This window comes from Lithobates pipiens, unplaced genomic scaffold (genome assembly GCF_037356315.1).
Source record: "Lithobates pipiens isolate NorthernLeopardFrog02 unplaced genomic scaffold, aLitPip1_a1.2 Scaffold_27, whole genome shotgun sequence".
Taxonomy (NCBI): Eukaryota; Metazoa; Chordata; class Amphibia; order Anura; family Ranidae; genus Lithobates; species Lithobates pipiens.
This window is the reverse complement of record NW_027507788.1, coordinates 21562102-21581216: the sequence shown is the minus strand read 5'-3', so window position 1 is coordinate 21581216 and position 19115 is coordinate 21562102. Positions and strand designations below refer to the sequence as shown.

At 45.1% G+C, this 19115-nt stretch overlaps 1 protein-coding gene across 1 annotated transcript in view; it reads left to right on the top strand.

Annotated features, from left to right (window-relative positions):
- LOC143933384 (cell adhesion molecule CEACAM1-like) overlaps positions 1 to 18849 on the top strand; it is a 34944-nt gene extending 16095 nt beyond the window's left edge. The window contains exons 4-5 of the mRNA XM_077456251.1: positions 916 to 1164; positions 18695 to 18849. Of these exons, the coding sequence (XP_077312377.1) occupies positions 916 to 1164; positions 18695 to 18849 (404 nt within the window). The remainder of the gene's footprint in view (positions 1 to 915; positions 1165 to 18694) is intronic.
- Positions 18850 to 19115: the final 266 nt, after the last annotated feature.

The window sequence follows — 19115 nt, the reverse complement described above, 5'->3', positions numbered from 1 at the left end:
AAGCATCCTCCCAATGTTGAGGGCATGTGGCCTGGTATGGTTTGGGAGGGGGGGGCATTCTCTCATCCCCCCCTTTATTCCTGCGGTCTGCCAGGTTGCCTGCTCGGATAAAAGGTCTGGTATGGATTTTTGGGGGGAACTCCATGCCATTTTTTTAAAATTTGGCATGGAGTTCCCCTTAAAATCCAGACCTCTGGTATGGATATTTGGGGGAACTCCACGCCATTTTTTTTTAAATTTGATGCGGGGTTCCCCTTAATATCCATACCAGACCTGGAGGGCCTGGTAATTGAATTTGGGGCAAACCCCACGCTTTTTTTTTTTTATCAATTACTTTCAATGAGTGTTCTCTGTATTACGGGGAGCTGACAATTCATTATAGCCGCGAGTGCTTTTAAATGACCTTTTTCCTGCAGAAATGACACTTTGTGCAGGGACAGTTCTAAGCAGGGGAAACATCCATCCCTTTACAGCCATACTATACACACCTCCCCCCCCCCGGTACAAAATTTAAAGGAATATTACACTTTTATTGTTTCACTTTAAGCATTATTAAAATCACTGCTCCTGAAAAAACTGACGTTTTTCAAAGTTTTTTTGCATTGATACATGTCCCCTGGGGCAGAACCCGGGTGCCCAAACACTTTTTAGTACAATGACTTGCATATTAGCCTTTAAAATTAGCACTTTTGATTTTGAATGTTCGAGTCCCATAGACTTTAATAGGGTTCTAAAGTTTGCGCAAAGTTTAGGTGTGTTCGCAGGTTCTGGTGCGAACCGAACTGGGGGGGGGGGGTTCAGCTCATCCCTAGAACTCTAAGCACACAACCTTGCTTGCCACCAATTTAGTAACCTTTCTTCCCTCTGCTGTTATACTGACACTAGAGTTCTTTTTTATTTATTTTTTTATTGCAGATGGTCCAGAAAATGTGAAAGTAATTGGCCAGTCCCTCAAAAATTCTGCCATTTTGTTAACATGTTCTGCTGATTCTGTCCCACGGCCCAGCTACCAGTGGTTTAATGGAAACAATATAAGTGCTCAGGAGAATACATTCCTTATAGATGGAGCAAAGTTGGAGAACAAGTCGATGTACACATGTGTGGTCAGCAACCCAGTAACTTGGCATACTGCCACAGCATCTTTATATATGGAAGCAGATAACGGTAAGTTCCCAAACATTTCCTGACCAATAAGGTACTGTTTAAGTGTTGTAAATAGCTGGCCATCTTCAAAATGGTATTGGCCAACTCTGTCATGACAAAGCAGAAGGTGCTTGTAAACATGTCCACTACTTTTCTTCCATGAGATTCTTTAGTGCCATGGCTTTAATGGGGGACTTATTGCTATCAGAGCAGAGTCTCCCAGCACAACAAACATATGGCAGAGCACAGTTTTGTTTTTGGGGCTTAGTTAGAATTAATTTGGGTGATGGTTAGGGGGATGCATGTTAAATACACAATTTTTTACAGGTTAAAGTGTATCTCTAGTTTTGGAGTTTCCTCCCACACTCCAAAGACATGCTGGTAGGTTAATTGGCTTCTGTCCAAAATTCGCCCTAGTATAAGAATGGGGACCTTGGATCGTTGGCTCCTTGAGGGTAGGGACCAATGTGAGTGTGCAATGTACAGGGATAGGGACAATTGTAGACACTCACTCAGGTTGAACTGGATGAGCTGGTGTCTTTATTCAACCTTACTAACTATGTAACTATGTAAGGTATCATTGCAATATGTGAAGATCGTGTCCTGTTGGGGAAAGTTGTCTTTATTTCCATGACCATTGTATAACAGATGCACTATACTTCCATACTGCCTGACCAACCCTTGCTATTGCCTCCATACCATTTCCAATTAATAGAGACCACACCAAGTTGGAGTAAATTTTGTTGGTAGCAGCCCCTTTACTAATCAATAAATTTAAATGAACATAACCATAAACATCTAATATTCATGTTGGTCTTTGCAGGCACTCCACATACCATCTGTTTAATAATAATAATAATAATAATAATAATGCACTGCGGTACCTTTTATATATGATAATAGGCCTCTAGCCTACATACTAGCTCGGAGACAACCAACTGACTGCAGTGCACCCGTTAACCAAATTCCAGCTAAACCACCTTTAGCTGGAATACCACCATCGGGAACCATACCACCGATGGGTCCCGAACTCTCCTTATCCGAGGTTTCTTCATTCACCCACAAAGACCAATACCCTCCAGCTGTAATGACATCCTGATTACACACTGATCTGTGGAGAAAAGACATAGGTAACAAAGAAAACGAACAGGGAGCATGGGTGGGAAGCTTGCTCCCATACGCTGCACTGATGCTGGGGGAGGGGCCAGCTCCTTTTTACTCTCCTGTCCCCTCCTCCCAAAGCTCATCCAATCAGGTAAGTCCTCTAACTTCTGTCTGTACTTTGTTAACCCTGTCATGCCAGCCCTCTGCTATTTCTTCATTTTATTTCTTTTTCGCTCCGGGCTTTCCTGTTCTGGATACACAACTGGCTATTCAGAGTATATCTCCCCAAAGTGAGGAAAAATCTCCCTCAGTCAGTAATCAACAGAATATGATTTACAAATGCCCCCCCCCCCCTTCTCATTCCATTGACACCTGTACAATGTCAGCTTTCTAATTTTCTAATCTCCGCTGCTGACTCATTTCCAAAATGTCTGCCACCTCAAAGGTTGTCAGGGGTAAATGAGTTCAGTGTTTTGTATCTGGCCCCTTTCCATGTACCTACTGTAAGGTCTGTAGAATTGTGGTTTAGACTACCATGGAACACCAAAAAAAATAGGCACCTCATCCCCTATACATATTTGATTTATAAAAATGAGAAGAAAAAAGGTTTTTTTTTGCGGTGCTGTAGTGCGGAATTGAATACATGAAAGGTACTATATAAAATTCTCCATTTATTAAGATACAATTAAAAAATTGCACATAGTACAATCACAAAAAGAATACATAAACAAATGGAGGGGTCCTGAGGACAGGACATGAGGTACTTGCAGCACTTTATCCCAACATGTTTCGCATTAGCTTCATCAGGGGATGTGCAAACCTCCGCTAGCTGAACCCTCATATGCACTGAAAAACAGCCACTAAGAGTGGAAAAATATGCGTAACCCTCTGCCCACAGATGGCCACGCAATAAAAGGAGGGCATAGACGAAGGTGAATCAAGGTGCCAAGAAATGAATGTATCAAAACAAACTAGTAGCAATTAGTGCTAAAAGTTATATGTAGCGAATAGAATCAATGCAGCTAGATCTGTCAATATGCAGCTCTAAGGACAAGTCTCACAATGGGAGACAGGTTCGGCCAATTACAGATATAGTCTAAACTGCTGGATATGGACAAAGAGGCGCTCCATGCACTAGCTCAGTTTCAGTGTCTTGGCAATCTTCTTATAGCCTAGGCCATCTTTATGTAGAGCAACAATTCTTTTTTTTCAGATCCTCAGAGTTCTTTGCCATGAGGTGCCATGTTGAACTTCCAGTGACCAGTATGAGAGAGTGAGAGCGATAACACCAAATTTAACACACCTGCTCCCCATTCACACCTGAGAACTTGTAACACTAACGAGTCACATGCCAGCGGTTTAGACATTAATGTTGAGTTATTTTGAGGGGACAGCAAATTTAAACAGTTTTACAGGCTGAACAATCTCTACTTTACATTGTAGTAAAGTGTAATATTTCTTCAGTGTTGTCACATGAAAGGATATAATAAAATATTTATTTATTTATTTTGTGAGATACTATATATACATATATATATATATATATATATATATATATATATATATATATATATATATATATATATATATATATACTCTACATTTAGTGTAAACTAGACACAGTGTATTGAAGTGGTGAAGGGGAACCCCGCACCAACATTTAAAAAAGAAAATTGGCCATTCAGGCCTGGTATGGATTTTAAGGGGAACCCAGCACCAATCAAAAAAAAAATGGCGTGGGGTCCCCCCCCCAAATCCATACCAGACCCTTATCCGAGCATGCAACCTGGCAGGTCATGATGGGGGGAGGGCCCCCTCGAACCATACCAGGCCACATGCCCTCAACATTAGGAGGGTGCTTTTGGGTCCCCCCCAAAACAACCCTTGCCCGGTGGTTGAGGGGGTCTGCGGGCGAGGGGCTTATCAGAAACTGGAAGCCCCCTTTAACAAGGGGCCCCCCAGATCCTATGTGAATGGGTATCGGGTACATTGTACCCCTACCCATTCACCAAAAAAGTGTCTAACATGAGAATGAGGGACACCTATTTGCAAAAGTATGTAGGCATATGACCCCCCCCCCCTCCCCCCCAATAAAGAATTGTACATAGAAAATGATTGAGTTAAATCTAAAAGTCCTTTTTTTTGCCACTACCATTCCTTTATAATGGCTTTTGGAATATAAATGCAGCAATTTAGAATTTTGGATGAAAGGTTTAGCGCTGGGAAACACTTTTTGGAAGATAAAAAATGCATTTTATATACAACTATATAGAGCAGACTAAATTGAGGGACACATGAGGAGGAAAGAGGGAGGGTGTCTCTAAAATCTTATAATCCTTGGGGATTCCAGAGCACGTGGTTCTGCAGAGGGACGCTGGGTTGCAGCAGCTTTGGCAGATGAGGACTACTGTTTTTTGGGGACATTTCTATGCTAGAAAGGAATTTCTATGTGTAGCTCTACCTGGATAGGCTGGGATTTTCAATGTTATATTTTTAGGCATTATATAACTGTGGACAAGTTATTTAACACTGGAAGTACCAATTGTGTTTTTCTGATGCTAGTAATGAAGTTAATCTTGTGGGTTCAAAACTAGTGATGGACGAACTTCCGACAGGACTTTCGCGAATGCGGACCGCGAACGCGGCCGATAGTTCGCAAACCGGAACGTTTGCGGCGGGCCCCATTGACTTCAATGGGAGGCGAACTTCGCAAACCTACAGGTCAAATTTGCAGCCACAAAATAATTAATAGCTGTGCAAACATAGTCCCACCACATGGCCAATGACATAACACATGTATGAGGTGAATCTGGGATCGACAACTACAAGCATTCTTTTTTTATATGGGAAATTGTTGTGACAATTCAGGACTGTGGAGCGCATGAAGGCAATGGAGGAGAGGGAAGGTCAGGGACCAGGGTAGGCAAAGAAGAGGGTGCAGGAGATGATCACCAGCAGCGTGACATACAGCAATGACACCTGCACTGTGATAGAGTCATCTGACAACAGCACCATGATAGAGAGCACTGACATCAGCAGCGTGACATACAGCAATGACACCTGCACCGTGATAGAGTCATCTGACAACAGCACCATGATAGAGAGCACTGACATCAGCAGCGTGACATAAAGCACTAACACCAGCACCGTGATATACAGCACTGACAGCAGCACTGTGATAGAGAGCACTGACATCAGCAGCGTGACATAAAGCACTAACACCAGCAGCGTGATATACAGCACTGACAGCAGCACTGTGATAGAGAGCACTGACATCAGCAGCGTGACATACAGCAATGACACCTGCACCGTGATAGAGTCATCTGACAACAGCACCATGATAGAGAGCACTGACATCAGCAGCGTGACATAAAGCACTAACACCAGCACCGTGATATACAGCACTGACAGCAGCACTGTGATAGAGAGCACTGACATCAGCAGCGTGACATAAAGCACTAACACCAGCACCGTGATATACAGCACTGACAGCAGCACTGTGATAGAGAGCACTGACATCAGCAGCGTGACATACAGCAATGACACCTGCACTGTGATAGAGTCATCTGACAACAGCACCATGATAGAGAGCACTGACATCAGCAGCGTGACATAAAGCACTAACACCAGCACCGTGATATACAGCACTGACAGCAGCACCGTGATAGAGAGCACTGACATCAGCAGCGTGACATAAAGCACTAACACCAGCACCGTGATATACAGCACTGACAGCAGCACTGTGATAGAGAGCACTGACATCAGCAGCGTGACATACAGCAATGACACCTGCACTGTGATAGAGTCATCTGACAACAGCACCGTGATAGAGAGCACTGACATCAGCAGCGTGACATACAGCAATGACACCTGCACCGTGATAGAGTCATCTGACAACAGCACCGTGATAGAGAGCACTGACATCAGCAGCGTGACATAAAGCACTAACACCAGCACCATGATATACAGTACTGACAGCAGCACCATGATAGAGAGCACTGACATCAGCACCATGATATACATCACTGACACCTGCACCGTAAGCAGCCCCAGGAGGAAGTCAGCATAGCACAGGGATGGTGGGAGCCCCTCATAATGAGCATAGCACAGGGATGGTGGGAGCCCCTCATAATGAGCATAGCACAGGGATGGTGGGAGCCCCTCATAATGAGCATAGCATAGGGATGGTGTGAGCCCCTCATAATAAGCAGCCCCAGGAGGAAGTCAGCACAGCACAGGGATGGTGGGAGCCCCTCATAATAAGCAGCCCCAGGAGGAAGTCAGCACAGCACAGGGATGGTGGGAGGCTGGGAGCCCCTTATAATAAGCAGCTCCAGGAGGAAGTCAGCACAGCACAGGGATGGTGGGAGCCCCTCATAATGAGCATAGCACAGGGATGGTGGGAGCCCCTTATAATATGCACAGCAGAGGTACAGCCCCAGGAGGATGTCAGCACAGCACAGGGATGGTGGCAGCCCCTCATAATAAGCAGCCTCAGTAGAAATATGACACCGCTCAACCTCTTCAAAGAGGAGGGTACGGGCATATAGTACGGTATGCTTTTTTGGACAAGGAAGTGAGCCAAATGAAGAAAGAAGGTCTGTGTGCTCGATTAAAAAAATTGTTTATAGACATATATATGGTCTACTGGTCACATGTGTTGAATTCCTCCGAGATCCATGCCTCATTCATTTTTAGAAATGTGAGGTAGTTAACACTGTCGTGAGCTAGGCGAGTACGCTTATCGGTCACGATCCCCCCTGCTGCGCTGAACGTCCTTTCAGACAGGACACTGGATGAGGGGCAAGCCAACAGTTTGATTGCAAATTGGGCAAGCTCTGGCCAGAGGTCAAGCCTGCCCACCCAGTAGTCCAGGGGTTCATCACTCCTCAGAGCGTCCACATCGGCCGTTAACCCAATGTAGTCGGACACCTGACGGTCTAGGCGTTCCCTGATGCTGGATCCGGATGACACCTGTTGATGGGTCGGCTGAAAGAATGACCTCATATCCGAAGTCACCAACACATCTTCAAACCGGCCTCTTCTTGCAGGCGCTGTTGGATTGGTACCCGCAACTCCTTCTCTGGGAGTGGGAATTGCTCCTCTGCCAGCGCACGCAAAAGCAGAATGCAGCATTTCTCGAAGCAAGGCCTGGAAGTGCTCCATTCTGACAGCCCTCTGTGACGGCGGTAACATTTTCGCCATTTTGTGTTTGTACCGGGGGTCTAAGTACGTTGCCACCCAGTACTGGTCCTTGACCCTTATGCTTTTTATACGGGGGTCCCTATTAAAACACTGGAGCATGAAGGCCCCCATTTGCACTAAACTGGAAGCGGTGTGGTGGCCTGGCTCCTGCTCATCATCCAGGATAATGTCGTCCTCTTCATTCTCCTCTCCCCATCCACGCACAACAACAGGGGTCCCAGAAAGGTTTAAAGCATGCTCTTCTTGCTCCTCCTCATCCGCCCCGGCACCATCCTCCTCTGACTCCTCTTCAGACTCCTGTTGTTCACTTGTCTCAGATAGAGTAGCCCCCCCTGGGAATTCATCCAGCATTGCGACTTCCTCATCTTCCCGCTCCTGCTCCTCCACAGCTTGATCAATGACACGATGCAATGCATGCTCCATAAAGAAGGCATAAGGTACCATGTCACTGATGGCGCCATGGCTGCGACTGACCAGTTTGGTGATCTCCTCAAATGGGCGCAGAAGTCTGCATGTGTCGCGCATGAGCAGCCACTGGCGCGGTGAAAAAAAAAACAGCTCCCCAGAACCTGTTCTGCCGCAGAGTTCATTCAGGTAGACGTTAACAGCACATTTCTGCTGGAGCAGCCTATCAAGCATATACAGTGCCTTGCGAAATTATTCGGCCCCCTTGCAATTTTCAACCTTTTGCCACATTTCAGGCTTCAAACATAAAGATATAAAAATTTTATTTTTTGTGAAGAATCACCAACAAGTGGGACACAATTGTGAAGTGGAACGAAATCTATTGGATTTTTTAAACTTTTTTAACTAATAAAAAAATGAAAAGTGGGGCGTGCAAAATTATTCGGCCCCCTTGTGTTAATACTTTGTAGAGCCACCTTTTGCTGCGATTACAGCTGCAATTCGCTTGGGGTGTCTCTATCAGTTTTGCATATCGAGAGACTGAAATTCTTGACCATTCTTCCTTGCAAAACAGCTCGAGCTCAGTGAGGTTGGATGGAGAGCGTTTGTGAACAGCAGTTTTCAGCTCTTTCCACAGATTCTCGATTGGATTCAGGTCTGGACTGATTTTTAACCATCTTCCCTGTCCCTGCTGAAGAAAAGTAGGCCCAAACCATGATGCTGCCACCACCATGTTTGACAGTGGGGATGGTGTGTTGAGGGTGATGAGCTGTGTTGCTTTTACGCCAAACATATCGTTTTGCATTGTGGGCAAAAAGTTGGATTTTGGTTTCATCTGACCAGAGCACCTTCTTCCACATGTTTGGTGTGTCTCCCAGGTGGCTTGTGGCAAACTTTAGACGAGATTTTTTATGGATATCTTTGAGAAATGGCTTTCTTCTTGCCACTCTTCCATAAAGGCCAGATTTGTGCATTGTACGACTGATTGTTATCCTATGGACAGACTCTCCCACCTCAGCTGTAGTTCTCTGCAGTTCATCCAGAGTGATCATGGGCCTCTTGGCTGCATCTCTGATCAGTCTTCTCCTTGTCTGAGCTGAAAGTTTAGAGGGACGGCCAGGTCTTGGTAGATTTGCAGTGATCTGATACTCCTTCCATTTCAAAATGATCACTTGCACAGTGCTCCTTGGGATGTTTAAAGCTTGGGAAATCTTTTTGTATCCAAATCCGGCTTTAAACTTCTTCACAACAGTATTATGGACCTGCCTGGTGTGTTCCTTGGTCTTCATGATGCTCTCTGTGCTTTCAACAGAACCCTGAGACTATCACAGAGCAGGTGCATTTATACAGAGACTTGATTACACACAGGTGGATTCTATTTATCACCATCAGTCATTTAGGACAACATTGGATCATTCAGAGATCCTCGCTGAACTTCTGGAGTGAGTTTGCTGCACTGAAAGTAAAGGGGCTGAATAATTTTGCACGCACTACTTTTCAGTTTTTTATTTGCTAAAAAAGTTTAAAATATCCAATAGATTTTGTTCCACTTCACAATTGTGTCCCACTTGTTGGTGATTCTTCACAAAAAATTAAAATTGTATATCTTTATGTTTGAAGCCTGAAATGTGGCAAAAGCTTGAAAAGTTCAAGGGGGCCGAATACTTTCGCAAGGCACTGTAGAAGGTTGAGTTCCATCACGTCGGGCAATCGCAAATAAGACGTCTGACCGGCAGATTGTGTCGCCGCTGAATGTCAGCAAGGTGAGCCATGGCCGAGTAAGATCTTCTGAAATGGGCCGAGATATTCCTTGCCTGCCGCAAGATGTCCTGGACCCCAGGGTATTTGACAAGGAATCGCTGCACGACCAAGTTTAAGACGTGTGCCATGCATGGCACGTGCGTGATTTTGCCCTGTTTCAATGCGCTAAGCAGATTGGCACCGTTGTCCCACACCACTTTACCAACTGTCAAATTGAGCGGTGTTAGCCACTGATCTGCCTGTGAACGCAAATCTGAAAGGAGTGCCTGGCCAGTGTGGCTCTTGGCTTCCAGGCACAACAGACGCAGCAAGGCATGGCAACGTCTCACCTGGCATGTCGAATAGGTTCTGGGGAGCTTGGGCGGCGCAGCGGAAGAGACGCTAGCAGCGGAAAAGGAGGAGTCAGCCGAGGAGGAGAGGGAGGAGGATGGAGTAAGAGGAGGAGGAGAAGAAGGGCCAGGCCTGCATGCAATCTGTGGCCGTAAAACCAAATCTACACGGTGCCACGGGTTACATTCTTGACGGCCGTCAGAAGGTCCACCCAGTGGGCAGTAAAAGTGATATACCTTCCCTGCCCGTGTTTGCTAGACCACGTGTCTGTGGTCAGATGTATCTTGGCACCGACACTGTGTGCCAGAGATACATTCACTTGCCGCTGAACATGGCCATATAGCTCTGGGATGCCCTTCTGTGAGAAATACTTCCTTCCTGGGACCTTCCATTGTGGTGTTCCAATGGCCACAAATTTGCGAAAGGCCTCCGAGTCCACCAGTTTATATGGCAGTAGTTGGCGGGCTATGAGTTCTGAAAAGCCAGCCGTCAACCGTTGGGCAAGAGGGTTATCCGGCATCATCATTTTTTTACGCTCGAACATTAGGCCCACGGAAGCCTGCCTTTTTGCAGAAAAACGTGAGCTTGGCGTGATGGAAGGTGGAGTGGAGGACAATTGTGAGGAGAGAGGAGAAGGAGAAGTAGACGACGAGGCTGGAGGGTGAGAGCCTGGAGTGTGGCTTTGTGTGTTCTGTTGCTCCCACTCGGCTCGGTGATGGCTGCTCAAGTGCCTTCTTAAGGCGGTCATCCCTAGGCGTTGACTGCAAAGATTGCAGATGGCAACGCTATTGTCAGCAGCGGACACGTTAAAAAAAGCCCACACTGCGGAGCCATGTGCCGGTGTCCTGGGAGCACCAGATGTGACCGTACATGGTCGATGACTCGCTCCTGATACATTTGCAGTCTGCTTTGTCCCTCCTGTGCAATGTAAGTTATTCCTGCTTCTCCTCCCTATCTGCTGGTCCATATCTCCCTCTGAACTCCCCTCCTCTTCCTCTCTTGTGGGCACCCACGTGACATCACTAGACACGTCATCATCAACGTCACCTTCCCCACCGCTATAAGTAGAGATCTCGGAGTAGGCAGCAACACCGGGGACCAACCTCCTCCTTGGGCTGATCTGGGTACTGTCGTCAGACTGCTGAGTAGAGTTTGTTGCTACCTCCTCTTCCTGATCCAATACCAAGAGTGGCTGCACATCAGAAATGTCTTCTTGATATGGATCGGAAAATAATTCATGTGACTCAAGCGGAAGGTATGTGGTGGTGGTGGTGGTGTTGTTGGTGGTAGTGTCTTTGGGGGTGCACATAGCAGGGAGTGAAGAAGAGGGTGCAGATCGAGAGGATGAGGAGGGTGCAGAAGAGTAAGGTTGAGCGAGCCACTCAACCAAGTCTGGTGCGTCCTTTAAAGTAATTGAACGCACCTTCTGCAACTTCCCACTTTGGCTCAAGCCTGTTGCTCCTGCCCTACCCCTACCACCCCTGCGGAAGGGCCTGCCTCTTCCTCTGCCTGTCATTTTTTAAATGACCCTGTGACAAAACTCTCAGTCCCTATACCGATGAAGGACTGCAGACTGTACCTCACTCAACCCTATGTACTGTAGTACCCTATACCTTACCAGTCCTTATAAGGACCTTTGTGGAACAAGTAGGTTGTGACTGATTAGCAGACTGTACGTCAGTCCCTATACCGATGAAGGACTGCTGCAGTATAGAACCCTAGACAGACCAAGTTAACAAGTAGGTTGTGAGTGATTAGCATACTGTACGTCAGTCCCTATACCGATGAAGGACTGCTGCAGTATAGGGCAGCGGTCAGCAGTAGTGCACCTCAACCCTATGTATTGTGGACCTATACCAGTCCTTATAGAATGGCAGACTGTACCTCACTCAACCCTATGTACTGTAGAACCCTAGACAGACCAAGTTACCAGTCCTTATAAGGACCTTTGTGGAACAAGTAGGTTGTGACTGATTAGCAGACTGTACGTCAGTCCCTATACCAATGAAGGACTGCTGCAGTATAGAACCCTAGACAGACCAAGTTAACAAGTAGGTTGTGAGTGATTAGCGGACTATACGTCAGTCCCTATACCGATGAAGGACTGCTGCAGTATAGGGCAGCGGTCAGCAGTAGTGCACCTCAACCCTATGTATTGTGGACCTATACCAGTCCTTATAGAATGGCAGACTGTACCTCACTCCACCCTATGTACTGTAGAACCCTAGACAGACCAAGTTACCAGTCCTTATAAGGACCTTTGTGGAACAAGTAGGTTGTGACTGATTAGCAGACTGTACATCAGTCCCTATACCGATGAAGGACTGCTGCAGTATAGAACCCTAGACAGACCAAGTTAACAAGTAGGTTGTGAGTGATTAGCAGACTGTACGTCAGTCCCTATACTGATGAAGGACTGCTGCAGTATAGGGCAGCGGTCAGCAGTAGTGCACCTCAACCCTATGTATTGTGGACCTATACCAGTCCTTATAGAATGGCAGACTGTACCTCACTCAACCCTATGTACTGTAGAACCCTAGACAGACCAAGTTACCAGTCCTTATAAGGACCTTTGTGGAACAAGTAGGTTGTGACTGATTAGCAGACTGTACGTCAGTCCCTATACCAATGAAGGACTGCTGCAGTATAGAACCCTAGACAGACCAAGTTAACAAGTAAGTTGTGAGTGATTAGCGGACTATACGTCAGTCCCTATACCGATGAAGGACTGCTGCAGTATAGGGCAGCGGTCAGCAGTAGTGCACCTCAACCCTATGTATTGTGGACCTATACCAGTCCTTATAGAATGGCAGACTGTACCTCACTCAACCCTATGTACTGTAGAACCCTAGACAGACCAAGTTACCAGTCCTTATAAGGACCTTTGTGGAACAAGTAGGTTGTGACTGATTAGCAGACTGTACGTCAGTCCCTATAACGATGAAGGACTGCTGCAGTATAGAACCCTAGACAGACCAAGTTAACAAGTAGGTTGTGAGTGATTAGCAGACTGTATGTCAGTCCCTATACCGATGAAGGACTGCTGCAGTATAGGGCAGCGGTCAGCAGTAGTGCACCTCAACCCTATGTATTGTGGACCTATACCAGTCCTTATAGAATGGCAGTCTGTACCTCACTCAACCCTATGTACTGTCGAACCCTAGACAGACCAAGTTACCAGTCCTTATAAGGACCTTTGTGGAACAAGTAGGTTGTGACTGATTAGCAGACTGTACGTCAGTCCCTATACCGATGAAGGACTGCTGCAGTATAGAACCCTAGACAGACCAAGTTAACAAGTAGGTTGTGAGTGATTAGCAGACTGTACATCAGTCCCTATACCGATGAAGGACTGCTGCAGTATAGGGCAGCAGTCAGCAGTAGTGCACCTCAACCCTATGTATTGTGGACCTATACCAGTCCTTATAGAATGGCAGACTGTACCTCACTCAACCCTATGTACTGTAAAACCCTACACCAGGTTATTACCAGTCCTTATAAAGGACCTTTGTGGAACAAGTAGGTTTGAATGATTAGCAGACTGCAGCAGAAGGGCAGCAGTCAAGTATGATATTCTTTCTATATTTGGAAGAAAGAATATTATACGTGTACAAGCCTATTACCATACCACTGATACCAGTCCTGAAAAGAACCTTTGTGGAACTAATAGTAACAGCTACTGATTGAACTGACCCTCACTGCCTCACACACTGCTTCCTGCCTGTCCCTATATAAACTGACAAAACAGAGGCTACTGGAACAATAACTGGAATAGCACTTTTGTGGACCTGATAGTAACAGCTAATGACTAAACTGACTGTCCCTACAGCAGACACACCGTCCTGTCCCTTTCTCTAAACTGACAAAAGACGCTCAGGCTGCTGCAACAATCAGTAGCACAGCAAACCTATATACACCTAACACCTATACCAGTCCTGAAAAGAACTTTTGTGTACCAAATAGCTAGCGATTTGGGTCACTGCAATCTCTCCCTGCTCCACACAGCAACCTCTCCCTATAGTGACAGAAGAAAGAATGTAAAATGGCCGCCGGATCGGGTCTATTTATAAGTTAGGGGGAATGTCCAAGTGTCCATGTGCTGTAATGTCTCAATTGGCTGTCCTGTACCCCATGATGGATGTGTCATCATAGGTCAAAGTTCTTTTACAAAGTAAAAACACGGAAGTCCGCCGGGCGAACGGCGGGTATAGTCCACCGATCGGGCGAATCGCGAACAGCCGAAATTCGCCGCGAAACGACCGCCGGGCGAACCGTTCGGCCATCACTATTCAAAACAATGAGGCTTTCTAATTTAAGGAATAGTGAACACAAGGCTGATACCTTTACAATACTCTAAAAAGATGTTGTTAATATGTCCACAAAAATGTGGGGCTTTCCATAAAATGTTAATAAAATATTTAGATTGCCAACCCTTGTACTGTTGCAGCAATTAGACTTAAGATATCAGCCAATGCAGGTGGATGTATGCCAAGTTTAGTTTTTTTTCCCCAAAGGTGTTTCTGTCACAATCTTATGTTTACATAGGGATCTTTTCTGTATTGAGTGTGCTAATCGTGCGTTCTTGCACATAGAGCCTGTTGTACCTTTGATAAAAGATATGATTTGGCTCCTGTTCAAATCATTAGTAAGACCTCATCTGGAATATTCAGTTCCGTTTTGGGCACCAGTTCTCAAAAAGGATATCGGGGAACTGGAGAAAGTGCAGAGAAGGGCAACCAAATTGATAAGAGGCATGGAGGAACTCAGCTATGAGGAAAGGTTAGAGGAACTGAATTTATTCACTCTTGATAAGAGGAGATTAAGGGGGGATATGATCAACATGTACAAATATATAAGGGGTCCATATAGTGAACTTGGTGTTGAGTTATTCACTTTACAGTCAACGAAGAGGACAAGGGGGCACTCTTTACGTCTAGAGGAAAAGAGATTTCATCTCCAAATACGGAAAGGTTTCTTCACAGTAAGAGCTGTGAAAATGTGGAATAGACTCCCTGCAGAAGTGGTTCTGGCCAGCTCAGTGGATTGCTTTAAGAAAGGCCTGGATAGTTTCCTAAGTGTACATAATATAACTGGGTACTGACATTTATAGGTAAAGTTGATCCGGGGAAAATCCGATTGCCTCTCGGGGGATCAGGAAGGAATTTTTTCCCCTGCTTTAGCAAATTGGATCATGCTTTTCTGGGGTTTTTTGCCTTCCTCTGGATCAACTGTGGGTATAGAATTGGGTATATGGGCTGGTATGATATTATTATATATATATAATTTTTTTTTTTTTTTGGTTGAACTGGATGGGCTTGTGTCTTTTTTCAACCTGACTAACTATGTAACTATGTAACTATGTAAAAGGTAGAAAGACGAGCATAAATTGACCTCTCCCCCCCCCCCCCCCCCACACACACAGATCCCATAAACTTATTTCAACAGTTTTGCTTGGAGGCCAAATCCAAATCTTCATTAATCCTTTCCATGTGTTGATATTCCATGTCTGTTTGCCAGCGACTGCATTACCTGGTGTACATTTTGCCTATTGCCAATGTGGTGAGTGTGACTGTAAAATGGTGGAAAAATCCTCTCACTTTGGCAAATATCTATTCTTCACTGGGCAAATTTCCCAGAGACTCATTTATACATATATCCATTAGAGCCCCTTCACTATCGCATTACAGTAACATGCTCAACCCACGTCAACACATATTACATGCGTTGGTGTAATAGAATGTGCCAGTTTACTGGGGGTTGGGAGAGCTACTTGTCCAATTCAAAAGGGTTACCATGCTATAGCTTTGTCACCTTGCTGTAGTAGTGGATGTGCCTGTTCATAGCCAATGCTGAAATTATTTACCTGAAATCAGGACAAAATAAATACTTTTTGACGTTACACAACATGTCCATTACAACATACATTATATTACCAATAGTATTGGGGCACTTGAACTTTAATGGCATTCTAGTTTTAATCCGTAGGGTTCAATATTGAGTTGGCCCACCCTTTGCAGCTATAACAGCTTCAACTCTTCTGGAAAGGATGTCCAAAGGGTTTAGGAGTGTGTCTATGGGAAAAAGTGCATTCGTGAGGTCAGGCACTGATGTGGACGATAAGGCTTGTCTTGCATTCTCCAATCAAATTCATCCCTTTTGGGTTGAGGTCAGTACAGGCCAATCAAGTTCCTCCACCCCAAACTCGCTTATCCATGTCTTTATAGACCTTGCTTTGTGCACTGGTCCAAATCATTTGGTGGTGGGGTATTATGGTGTGGGGTTGTTTTTCAGGGGTTGAGCTTGGCTCCTTAGTGCCAGTGAAGGGAAATCTTAACCACTTTCAGACCGGACCAATTTGCTGGTCAAAGACCAGACCACTTTTTGCGATTCGGCACTGCGTTGCTTTAATTGACAATTGCGCGGTCGTGCGACGTGGCTCCCAAACAAAATTGACGTCCTTTTTTTCCCACAAATAGAGCTTTCTTTTGGTGGTATTTGATCACCCCTGCGGTTTTTATTTTTTGCGCTATAAACAAAAATAGAGCGTCAATTTTGAAAAAAATGCATTATTTTTTACTTTTTGTTATAATAAATATCCCCCAAAAATATATAAAAAAACATTTTTTTCCCTCAGTTTAGGCCGATACGTATTCTTCTACATATTTTTGGTAAAAAAAATCGCAATAAGCGATTATTGATTGGTTTGCGCAAAAGTTATAGCGTTTACAAAATAGGGATAGTTTTATAGCATTTTTATTAATAATTTTTTATTATTTTTTTTTTTACTAGTAATGGCGGCGATCTGCGATTTTTATTGTGACTGCGACATTGTCGGGGACCCATCGGACATTTTTGACACATTTTTGGGACCATTGTCATTTATACAGTAATCACTGCTATATAAATGCAGTGATTCCTGTGTAAATGACACTGGCAGTGAAAGGGTTAACCAGTGGATGGCAGTGTAGGGGTTAAGTGTTCCTAGGGGTGTGTTACTAACTGTGGGGGGGTTGGGCTTTCATTTAGTGTACACTGATCTCTGCTCCAATCACATGGAGCAGAGATCAGCGTCACTAGTTGCTAGGCAGAATGGAAAAATGTTGTTTACACAGCATTTCCTTCATTCGGCCGCTCCGTGAGACGATCGCGGGGATGCCCACGGTGATCGAGTCCGCGGATCCCGCGACCGGACTCACGGGGGTCCCGACCAGCGCGTGAGCGCGCCGCCGGCGGCGCGCTCCCAATGGCAGGGCGGCATCGAATATTGGACGTACCTGTACGCCAATATGCCTGCCCGTGCCATTCTGTCGACGTACATCGTCGTGCGCTGGTCGGGAAGTGGTTAAGATGTCAGTATACCAAGACATTTCAGACAATTTCATGCTCCCAACTTTGTGGGAAGAGTTTGGGGATGGCCCATTCCTGTTTCAACATGACTGCGCACCATTGCACAAAGCAAGGTCCATAAAGACATGGATAATCGAGTTTGGGGTGGAGGAGCTTGACTGGACTGCACAGAGTCCTGACCTCAACACCTTTAGGATGAATTAGAGCGGAGACTGCGAGCCAGGTCTCCTCGTCCAACATCAGTACCTGACCTCACAAATGCGCTTCTGGAAGAATGGTCAAACATTCCCATAGACACACTCCTAAACCTTGTGGACAGCCTTTCCAGGAAAAGTTGAAGCTGTTATAGCTGCAAAGGATGGGCCAACTCAATATTGAACCCTACAGACTAAGACTGGGGTGTCTTAGTCCCAATGGGGGATTTACTAAAACTGGAGCACTCAGAAGCTGATTGGCTACCATGTACAGCTACAATTGGTCAAACCTCAAATTTGGTTGGGATTTTTAAGGCTATATGAAAAATATACTGATTATATGTAAAAATATATTTTATTATAAATACAAAATGAGAAAAACATGACTGCTATATATACAGGAAAAGATCCATAAAATGACATTATTGTGTTGGAATACAGTATAGCAATAGACAATACCACATGCATAAATTTATGCGACAAAGCGAGCGGCTATTTTCCCTACGCGTTTCGAAAAGTATGTGTAAATAGTTTCTTCTTCAGGGAAGCCACTCTATGTTAGTTTATAGCATCCAAAGGACATTGTTTCTCTTTCTTGGCACCGCCCAAAACAAACGAGACAGACCAAAAGAGGAAAAATGAAGATGGCAATGGTAATGATCTGCTGGATTGTCACCGCACTACAAAGCCCAGGAGTCTGAAAGACTCAACAGTAGATGGGAATAAAAACTTCTTTCATATATGTCCAATGGCTCAGCAGGTGAGGAAAACCCCAACGTTATATGAGCCCTAAATTTATCTGGAGGACCACTGTAATGGAGTTCAATGTAAATAGACCAAAATTCCTTGGTTGTCCTGCCAATACAATCAGATCCTGAAAATCCTAAGGACATGTGAAAGGTTCACACCATGTACGGCTAAACCAGATTCTAACTTCAGCTTGTTCAATTAAGCTTTGACAATAAATCCTGGAAGCTGATTGGTTTCCATGCGGAGCTGCACCAGATTTTGCACTCTCCAGCTTTAGTAAATAACCCCCTTAGTGTATTTGGTTCAATTATTTGGGTTTAGAAATACTTTATTCATTTATTTTTTTTGAGTGCTTTGACAATTGTTTTGTTCATTTAAATTTGCATTCTTTGATAAAATTAATCGCCATTTTCTCTTTTGCGATTTCTCTGTTTCTGTCTTCTATGTTCCCACAGCTGCAACACTATGTCAGACCTCTGGAAGTGGACTTGGCGGTGGAGAAATTGCCGGAATTGTCATCGGCACAGTGTTTGGGATATTCATCCTCGAAGTCATTGTGTACTTTGTTCTGAAGGCAAAAAGAAGTATAGTATTCTTCTTCTTTGAGTGAAATTCATTATGTGTCATTTAACCACTTCCCGACCAGCGCACGACGATGTACGTCAACAGAATGGCACGGGCAGGCATATTGGCGTACATGTACGTCCAATATTCAATGCCGCCCTGCCATCGGGAGCGCGCCGCCGGCGGCGCGCTCCCACACTGGTCGGGACCCCCGTGAGTCCGGTCGCGGGACCCGCGGACTCGATCGCCGCGGGCATCCCCGCGATCGTCTCACGGAGCGGCCGAATGGAGGAAATGCTGTGTAAACAACAT